This window comes from Lissotriton helveticus, chromosome 5_1, assembly GCF_964261635.1.
Source record: "Lissotriton helveticus chromosome 5_1, aLisHel1.1, whole genome shotgun sequence".
Taxonomy (NCBI): Eukaryota; Metazoa; Chordata; class Amphibia; order Caudata; family Salamandridae; genus Lissotriton; species Lissotriton helveticus.
In genome coordinates this window covers 362,129,808-362,140,658 of record NC_136065.1, presented here as the reverse complement: position 1 = coordinate 362,140,658, position 10,851 = coordinate 362,129,808, and the positions used below count along the sequence as shown (strand labels likewise).

General features: G+C 45.4%; 1 protein-coding gene across 1 annotated transcript in view; it reads left to right on the top strand.

The window, feature by feature from the left end:
- The first annotated feature begins 5,333 nt into the window (after positions 1-5,333).
- Positions 5,334-10,851, top strand: part of LOC144753162 (uncharacterized) — a 1,401,110-nt gene continuing 1,395,592 nt past the window's right edge. The window contains exon 1 of the mRNA XM_078640932.1: positions 5,334-5,829. Within this exon, the coding sequence (XP_078497058.1) occupies positions 5,744-5,829 (86 nt within the window). The 5' untranslated portion in view covers positions 5,334-5,743. The remainder of the gene's footprint in view (positions 5,830-10,851) is intronic.

Genomic DNA, 10,851 nt, shown 5'->3' with positions numbered 1-10,851 from the left:
ACATGCTGAGCCGAAGCCGAGTATCGAATCGGGTTCCACGGCTCCAAAGTCGGCAGCTCTGGCTGATAGGCCACATACTCTTCAAGAAGCTGATCGCCAAATATTGACAGTTACACAGTTTTGAAGGCCAGTCTCTGTAGTAGCTAACAAAAAACAAACCATGAAGTCGCCAAGTAAACCTTTCCGTGGAGTATCACGGGCATGCGTTCAGATCCTTCTGATCAGGGAAAATCCCCAATGCTAACCTGTCATGCTGTCTGACAAGGCAACACTCCCAGTTGGCGACAAAGCCGTGTTTATAGGCCAAATGCTATGTTATGTTTGCGCTGCTTATGTAGGCCCATCTGGCATTTACCTGGGCCTTTAGTGTTTTTACTTCCAGAAATATCTTTCTGCAGTTATTGGTTTGACCATGGAGGGAAGCCAGTGGGGCTGTACCTGGTGAGACTATACCCAATATATATTGAAAGGGATATAGTATTGGATGTCAAGTTGCTGGGTTGACACGTGTAATCCTAAAGGAAGAGTTGTATTGTGTTGTGTAGGTTGGATATAGTGTGTAAGTGGCTCAGTACTTGTGATCCGCTCAGGTCCCCACTGTTCTAGTAAACTCCCTCGCTACCTGTCACTAGCTCCTTGGTCTCCTTATATGCATATCTCTATTGGGTTATTCCCGTTCACCTTTCTGAAGAGTATGTGGGTTTACTAACACGCTTGGCATATTTGTATAGGAAATGTTGCCAATTACTATACCTCTTAGCACTTTATGTTCTTGTGGGCAGACAAATGACAGAGGTTGTGTTTTTCTGCCACAGCTGCTGGGGGACTGAAGTTGTTCCATTTCAATAGTCCTCTGGCCAAGTGTGAGTGGTATGCTTTTGAGATGAATGTTTTTCCTACACTGGTGTTTCTTACGGCGGGACAGAGTTAAAGATTCTCCAAAACCAGCACTTAATTTGAGCCGGTAATTTCCATGCTCGACACCAGCACTTAATTGTCACCACCGTCACTGATGACAGTCTGCCACATGATGGTACTGTTGGTCTAATTTAGAGAGCTGCACAACAACAACAGTTGTTTATTAACTCAATGTACATTTGTACATTAAAAATGACCAATACCTGCTTCCTAAGCCATTCTTGTATCTTTGGGGGCTTAGAATAGTCAGAATTGTTGTACTTGTAAGAGTTTGATGGTAAGTAGCTGTGCTGGCATTGTCATTAGTAGCGCTGGCAGGGGCAATGGATGGTGCAAGGTGCGGTGGCCTCCAGACAAGCGTTCTGGCACTTATTTTTTTTACAAATTAAGTACTGCTCCAAACTTACACAAGGGAGTCAGACTTATGTCATGGGTAACATTTATTAGGTCTCGCTACGACGAACGCGTTGAAAGCGCGTTCTCGCAGCGAGAACTATAGTTGTCGTCTCAGCTCAAAAACCAGTGTTTCGACATGACCTGGCCGCGCGCAGCGTTTCCCCATGGGGTAACGTTGGGCGCGTGCGCTTCTGCCGACAGCATGGCAGAAAGGACCGGATCGTGACGCGCGCCTGCTGGAATGCAGGGGGAGTCTGAGCCTGCGGCGTGTGTGAGGCCGGCAGCAACCCTCCTCCTCCTCCTCACTGCCAGAGGCACACGGGCTTGCGAGCATGCAGTGTTCACAGTGGTTGTTTTAAAAGCAGCCACGGTACTTTCCATAGGCAACTCCAGCCTGAGCAGTGTGGTGTGTGTGCAGCGGGAGAGCTGCAAGGAGCTCGGATGGGGGAAGGCTCATAATCCTTAAGTAAAAAGTTAGCAACAGACGCCGTGCTCACTGGCCAGGCTCCGCATCATCTACAGCAGCACGGAATCCCTGCGTTGTGTCAGAAAACGCGACAACCCCCCCTCCCTCCTCATCACCCGCTCCGCATGCCGGCAGCGCTTCCAGTGCTGACAATTACGTTGACGACAGCCACTCGGACATCTTACTAACCCCTCTGCCGTCCCTACATGTGTTAGCCTTGCATTTGTGTTTCTGGGACACGTTCAGTTGAATCGTACATTGTCCAGAGATGAGCCGCTTGGTCCTGACATTATTCCACTGGTTCTACTGGCAAGCCCTGATTAATTTCAAAACGCTGTGTCTGGTCCAAGATTCTATTTTGCAAGAATGTGTTTTCACATTTCTATCCCTCCCTCTGCTATCCGCAAGGATCCGCTAAGCCTAGCTTCTCTGTTGCGGGGCTGTCTCTAGGGAAGTCCTGATGCTTCCCATCAAACTTTTGAGGAGCTGCTTCTAAGTCAAAATGCATGTTTCACCAACTAGCATGCAATTTTGTTCGTGAATAGCAAGGCAAGCAGCATTGAACAATAGCTTTTCTTAACATTATTATTATTCCCTACAATACGTTTTTGCACTAAATGTTATAAGTAACCGATATTTCTTTTTGGTGTATTTAGTGGGACTCAGTTAATTGACCATTAATGGATGTAAAGAGGAATTGGCCTTTCTGTGTTGTCAACTCCCCGCGCTAATTACAACATTTCCAAAATGGGACACAGGAAAACAGAAAATGAGTCGCACATTGACCTTTTTAAATCCACACCCCATCCATTAAAAATAGCATAGAGTCAATATATAGGGACTAATGGGTGGCATAGGTAAGTAACCCTAGCATAATGTTGATGCTGCTGTCTAGCAAGTTGATGTTAATGAGAATTAAAATTTCCCTGCTGCGTTTCTGTTTTTTTGGTTACTTTTTTCCCCCACTTGTTAATACTCATGTAACCACTTTCGGAACAAATTCAACATCTCACTTCTACTGGTGACTCAAGCAAATCCATAACCAGTCAGCTTCAGGTTTTATTCCTTGTCCTTTGTTATACTTAGACCCCTATCTCCATCACCTTTTTCTCTTCATGGACAATGTAACCATCAGTAACCCTTGTCTGTATACATACTCCCAGACCTGCCCTGAGCTTTTCTAGCTCCTTTGCCAACCCTTTGGGCCCACAACAATAAGTACCTTGTGTCACAGCTGCTCAGATCTAAGGCCCATGGTGCATTGGGTGGTATTCAGCCTGCTTTCTAATGGGCAGTTTGTAATGTATGTTACTTTAGTTTCATTTATATATCGCTTTATATCCAGGATGACATGCTGAAGAACTCTGGGTGAATGATTAGTATGTTATTTCATAGGGTGTAATTGGTTGAACAAATGTCTGTAGTGCACTGTAAGGAAAGTAGTTTAGTGTTCTGCATGATGATTTGTGGCTTGGTGTTTGTGTGGGGATCCTGTATTTGCGCTTAAGTGTGAGCTGAAGGAAAATTAGATCTATGTGAATATGTAGCTGTGTCTACCATCGTTAAGTCGGATATTGGTGCCTCCCCACTGCTAAGAACAAGCATTTGCAATGCAATAGGTCTCGCATTTGCAAAAGTTTAACCTATTGAAATTGTAATTGACAATGTATTTTATTTACGTTTTAAAAACCAACACATAAATAAAAGGCATTGCCATTTACAATGCAATGGTTCAAACTCTAACAACTGCGAGACCTATTGCATTGCAAATGCTTGTTCCTAATGGGGTTGGGAGGAGTCAGGTTTTACGTCCTCCCACATACCAGTGCCAGCTCTAACCATATTGCTGTATAGGGGCGGACCAGCGGGAGCCAGACAGCCAGACAAGCAGATGAAGAGACAGGCAGGCCGATGTACCAACAATCAGACAGAGGCATGCACCTTTCCATGGATAGGTCGTCAGAGGGTGGCATAATTCTGCTTTACGTAACCAAAGAGGGATCGCTCAGCTGTCTGAAAAAGGTGATGTGTAGCTGTGCAGTCTGTGGCAAGCAAGGGATAGCTCCGCTGCCTGCACTGAGCAAGTGATCAGTCATCTAAGTAAGGGATTGCCCTGCGAAGGGTGAGGGTAGCTCAGCTGTCTTGGGCAAGGGAGGGACAGCTGTGTTCATTGTGGCAAATGAATGGTAGTTCTGCTGTCTGTGACAGCGAGAGATAGCTCTGCTGTCTGCACTGACACAAAGAACAAGTCAGATGAGCAAGGGTCAGCTCTGCTGTCAGTGGCAAGGGAACATCTGGGCTACCACTTCTGTCTTGGGATGGACAACAGTTTATTCCCAGTTCCCGTGCAGGGGCTTTCTTGGAATTCCTCCCGGGAGAGCTGCAGACAAGAGTTCCTCGCTGTTCTCCTTCAGTCAATTCATGTACCTCCTCCATACCTCAAATAAATGCAGTTATCTGTAGAGTCCAGAGATACAGAGAGAGCTAAGAACTCCATGAAATAATTGTGTCTCTTGAGCCAAAACTCTCAAGGCCTAAATACTTCATGCAATCTGGCGAGGAAGAACTTTCCAATGCCTGACAGAGCCATACAATCTGGCAAAGCAAACCGCCCGAGACTAGCCAAGTCATGAAAGACAGAACTTGCACCAGCTACTGCCACCATGTTTGCTCAACTCTCAGGGCTTAACAAAGCTCTATCTGTCAAGGGCAAACTCTCGCTGCTTAACAAAACCATGAAGTCTACCAAAGGTCCTTAATTTGAATAGCCATTGGAAAAACCCATGAACTCTTACTAAAGGAACAAAAGGCTGGAGGTTCCAGAGGTAAAGCAAGGGAGCGTTCTATCACCATTTTATGCAGATTGCTCTACAACTAGGCTTATGTTTTCGCGAGAACGTGTTTAATTGTGATTTGGGATAAGGGACAATATTCACGATTTTTTTTTTTTTTGCAGTTTTATGTAGCACGAATTTGACCCAAAGATATTAGAGTACATGAGCACCAGTTACATTACATAAGGACACATTCATTTTTGGTAGGCACGGGAAGATTGAGTGATTTGCCCAGAATCACAGGATGTTGAGCCTGCGCCGAGACTGACCCTGGTTCCCCGTTCCAAAGTCAGCAGCTCTTGCAGGTAGATTTGACTGAAACATAGTGAAAAATGCGACCATGCTGTTAAAAATTTAATTTGCTTTTCGTATGACGCAACATTATTATTGCATTTAAAATCCTAGAAAGTTTCTCATACCTGCTTCTCGCAAGACTATTGTGTGATCCTGAGAAAATCTCCTTCTCCTCTCTTTCAAAGCTGAGAGAACTTAAATAAAGTGTCCACGTTTGCTTTCGTTTGGAGGTGTGCATACAGATATAATAAGCATGCATAAGAAAAGTGGACATTTTACATTCCTAGTAGCCCCCTCCCCCAGCTCTGGGAATGTAGACGAGACGGGAGAATCGTGAATCAAAGCTGCCGGGTGGTGCTACTGCTGCAGCTGCGAGGGGGCGGGGCTGGCTGCAGGCCCCGCCCCCTCAGTGACTCGAGCGAGGTGTATCTTGCCTGCATGCATGTCTGTTTGAATGAGGGTTTGGATTGGGCTCGGAAGGTTGCAGTAGGCACATGGGCTTGCTGCTTGAGTGCAGTGCGTACAGTGGGCACCCCCGGGCGCCTGGAACCGCGCACAGGGCGATCGGTGCACTTCCCATGCAGACCCCAGCCGGGGGGTCATTTCTTTTAACTTGGCAGCACGCAACCAACAGAGCTGACATCTCACGAGTGTGATCGCCACATCCACAGGAGCCAGAGACGAACTGCAAATGTGATTTACAGGGATTTCGGAAAACAGCCGTCTTTGGACGACTTACCTTGGCGAAGGTATTTGACCGCATTCCGCGGAAGAATTAAACTTTTCTGCCCGTCTCCAAAGCAATTCACCTGGGATCCGTGCAGGCATCGCTGACATGGGACCCCTACAGACTCTGGGGAGCATATTGTTGTTATTCGGTGCACATTGGACAGCAGGCGGAGTGAAGCTGCTGCCTTTCATGTAAGTAGTTGGAGAAATGATAATAAAGTGGCAATAACGAGAAGCAGGCGCGCGGGCAGGCAGAAGCGAAAAACCCGAGCCCAAATTGCTTTAGTCTGGTTCCGCGCTACAAAGACAGCAGACCTGGGCTCTGAAGGCTGCCTTTGTGCTCCGTCCAGCTGTGGAACAGAAGGGCTTAGTCTTTTTCGAAGTATGGCTGGTGAATTAGTAAATGCGTCTTCCCGGTGCTTGTTGCTAATGAATGAGCACATGGGATTAATATTCTATCGTAGCGCCCACTACAGACTGCATTCGCCTCTAGGAACTGCCATATGTTTGGGAAACGAGGGTAGGGGATAAACGAGACGTGCCCAGGATCACAGACGGTTGCTCGAGTGGGGAGAGCCGAGATTGGGGCTTAAGTCTCCTCTTTCGAACACGCCAATTTAGTATTTTATTGCAATTGCATTCATATAGTGCTTACTACCCCTGCCGAGGCGTCAAAGCACTTTTTTGGCGAGTAGCACGCTACTCCGGAAGCCATAAAGGATTAGCAGTGAATTAGTATAGTGAAAATATGAAAGTAATTTGAATGATTGATATGTTAGTCAGTTTTTTGGATTGAGAAGGATAGTGGAGGGATAGAAGAGGGAAAAAAGTTTGCAATTTATATAGCGCTTGCTTCCCTTGAGATCACATCTCACATCTATATCCCAAAATAGTTTTAAAGTGCCTTAGTGATGCAAGCTGCCCCCTTTCGGTATCAAATGCAGCGCTTTGCAGAATGCGTACCAAAAATCGAAATACATAAGATATTGAGTATGTCAGGACTGAGTCAGCCCATAATGTCCTGAGCATACATACTGTAAACCTCATATTGATCCAGAGGTATGGTATTTAAAAAGTCTCCTTGGAGATGGTGGAAAATATTTCCTCCCATAAATGTTCTTCTGTGGTTTGCCCTTCCTGGGAGGTGTTGACTTTTGCAGGATTTTGGCAGTGTTGGTAAAGTTGGGTCTGTTTTTATTGTTCGTCCAGCCGTCCTTTGTTTTATTCATCTGTGTCCTCAGCCTGGGGCTCTGCTTTCTGTAACCAATTGGCTTAATTGAAATGCACGGGGAAAGCACAAGTACCCGAAGGGCCTCTTCTCAATGTATGTGGTGTGTGTATAGCGCGCTCAGGCGAATCAAGTGCGTCTAGGCGCTACCACCTTTTTGGCAGATAAGAACAAGTGAAGTTTAGAAGTTTACCAAGATCAACCAGTTTGGTCAGCTGGCGAGTCGGAATTCAAAGGTGGGATTTGTGATATGGATTCAACAAAAATAACTGGATTAACCACTACATTTGGGTTCCTCGGTAGCATGATATTCGTCATGAAGTGCTGCAAAGTCCCACCAGGGGTAGTAAGCGCTATATAAATGCAGTTACAATATAGTACTTTGGAATGGGTTCCTCCACTGCAGCTCCTGCCCATGGAAAATACACCCAGGGGCTTCTTGTGTTTGTACCCCTTTGTAGCAATAACCTAGCAAATCTGTCAGCAACCCAGAAGCCCACTTCCTGGCCCTCTCCTGTGTCACTGATCATGTGTATGATATAATAGAAGTTGGCATAGCATTTCGGAGCGTAGCATAACATAGCGCACCGTAACATAACTGTAGAAGATCAGATTATCAGCAGAAGGAAACAATATGCCATTGACTTTGCCATTCACTATACTGTATAATATTACATATGCTAGCATACTATATATTGCACAACGTAACATAACAAAACCCATCAGAACACAGCATAAGCCGTGATATCCTGCATAGTGTATGTTCCACAGAGTTATGAACTGGATGTGTGTGCAGCAGAGTGGGAGGTGGGCAGGCAGTATGCTGGGGGCGGAGAGGGCGGGCAATAAATACCGACCATTGACATAAAAGCACTGAAGACAATAGCGAGCCTTTTCCACTAAAATGCTAGGCATGGGGCTGCAGAGACCACCATGTTTGTTGCGAATGCGCTATATTGGCCTGTAGCCCAAGTCTCTGGGAGCTGCACGGGTGAGGGCTTAGCAGGGCCAATGCTGCTGAAAATGAACGCAAATGTCCATTAAAAGCACGAACTAGCCTACAATATAGGTTCAGTACACTTGATTGAAATTTAAAGTATGAAGCCCATAGTTGCACAGGCTAGACTACTTTAAAGCGCTTTATTTGTTAAAAGACATACGAATGGACGGTGATGGCCCCAAACATTTTTGTGAACGGTGGAAAACAGATTTTTTTAAAAGACCTTCTGTTGCGACACTTAAGAAACACACACCCCTTGCTTTAGCTAGACCAGGCCCACCTAAAGACAAGTACTGTAGATTGTTGGGTAAGTAACATCTGTTTTTGCACCAGTGCTGTCCCCGGGTGCAGGCTGTTGGGAAATCTGTTTCCTTTTAGAGCTGTCTACTTGACATGTGACTTTGCATGATTATCCCCCCACCCCCTTTTTAGGAAGTATCCCATTTGTTTGAGGTAAAGAAAAGTGACAGGACAGAAGAATGTAACATACCGCATTAATTGACTTGAGGGTCTATTTTTCGTAATAATGCTATGTGCTTTTTTACTTGGATGTGCAGCCTACTAGGTTTTCTTTCCTGGTGTTAGCCTGCTCACAAAAGCATCCATACAACCTTCAGTCACTTAAACTACTGATTGTGGATGGCGGTTCACTTTACACTGTTTTCGTCGACCTTCGTGCGGCCTTTGATTTGGTCCCACGAGGGAAACTCTGGAGTGTATTGCAGGATTTAGGTATTCCAATCCCCCTTTTAAATATTCTAATACGCCTCCACTCACAGAATTTCGCAAGGGTCAGGTGTGGGAGACAAGGCAATCTGTCATCTAGCTTCTCCGTTGACAGGGGGGTAAGGCAGGGTTGCGTTTTGGCGCCAATCCTGTTTTGCCTCTATGTCAACGGAGTAATCACCCAGCTGAATACGGTCCCCAATAGAGACGCCCCAAGACTCGCTGGTGCAGGGATCTCTGCGATCATGTTCGCAGATGATACCCTGTTGCTGGCAAAGACTCCAATGGGCATACAGCGAGTCTTGGATGGTTTTGTCTCATTTTGTTATGACCGGGGATTAGAAATAAATACATCCAAAACAAAATTCATGATCTTTAATCCACCGAAAACAACCCGCCCTAATCCTGCCATAGGTGGTGTTCATTTGGAAAGAGTGCAAACGTTTGAATATTTGGGATTAACTCTTAATGAGAATATGACTTGGGCACAACACTAGACTAAAACCCAATTAAAGCTCTCGCAAAAAGCAGGGGGGATCCTCAAACTCCTAAAGCAAACTATCTCTAAACCTATTTGTTCCCCTCTTGAAATCTATAAAATGCAGGCTCGGGGAGCGGTGATCTACGGAGGAGAACTGTGGGGCTACAGTTGTCTCCCAGAAATCACCACTACGGAAAATAGGTTTCTAAGGCAGTTGGTATCCCTGCCCGTTAGTACGCCCCTACGCCCCCTTAGGTTGGACTTGGGACTTAGATCACTCAAGGAAGAGTTAGGACTCAAGCCTCTTACTTTCTGGAGGCGTTTTTGGGTAACCCCTGAACTCGACAGCTATAGGCGCGAGCTTGCAGAATTGTTAAAAGCCCCAAACGTTTGGAATTTCCCCTGGCTGAAATATATCAGGCAGGAATTTGACAGGTTAGGTTGCCCTTTATTATGGACTAACCCTGAAGAAGCGTGTAGGGGTATATCCCGGAGGGAGTTAGTTAGTCTGTATTATGAACAACATTTGTCTGCCTGTCTAACTAATGGCCAAATTGGGACAATGACGAGATCATTCCTAGGTCTCAAAGATCACTACAGATTTGAGTCTGCTTTTGATATCATCAGCCCTAATGGTCATAGGAAGCTGTATCTCCAATGGAGATATGACTCCCTACCAATAAGAGCCCTGACCATGGGCGTCCGCAGGGGAGGGCAAGGGGGTGCGCTTGCCCCCCCCCTGGATCGTTGGTCCCATTCCTTTTGGTCCCTAATGTTCAAGATTACAGCAGGCTGTTCCCCTGCGAGAAGCCCCAGGAGTTTAAATGTTCTCTCACTTGGGGCCTCTCGCACTTCTCTTTGAACTCTAGAGGCTGCAGCAGCCCCTCCCGACCTCTAGCAGACTGTGCACAGGCCCATTGTCATTCTCTCTGCTGCTGATCATCACATAAAGAATGACAATGGGCCGTCTACATTAAACGTGCCTTGAAGGCGAGTGATGAAGTTAAAATGTTGCCCCCCCCCCCTGGAAGGCGAGTGATGAAGTTAAAATTTTGCCCCCCCCGGAAACATTTCTGCGGACGCCCATGGCCCTGACCACTCATTGGCACTCCAATGCCCCCAGAAACTGTCCTGCGTGTAGTGCTGAATTAGAGACTGAGTTACACATGGTCTTTTTCTGCCCTTCCTACAAGATTTCTAGGATGAAGTGGATCATCCCCATCTGTAAAAACCTGGGCATTAGGCAGTGTTTCCACTCCTAACGAATATTAAAAACAGATTCATGGCCAACAATTGTTTTTGCGGTTACGAAATTCCTGGCTGCCATGTGGAATACCAGAAGAAAATATGTGGTATAATGAGATGAAATATAAATACGCAATCTGCTCAGGTGTTTTGGGGGTTGTGGTGACCAGAGTTTTTTTTGGCTGATTGGCCTTTGAATTTTAGATAATGTATTTACTTAGAGTGACTTTTATGGTATGTGTACTTTTTTACCCTTTTTAAAAAAATTGTAATGATGTATGATGAATTTTACTGTGTAGTCTTTTATGACATTTTTTTTGTCAAAATAAAGACGAATAAAGTAAAGTAAAGTAAAGTTAAAGTTAAATACACTGAGTCTACCGCAAATAGTTGTGTAATGCTATACAACCCCCCAAATAAAATAAAGTTAAAATAATTCCCAAGTCTTCATATGTAATGATGTATTTCATAAGCATGCTGGTGAAATGGCTGAAACTGCTTTAGTGCTTGGAAGCTCCAGTCCCCCAGCTTGAC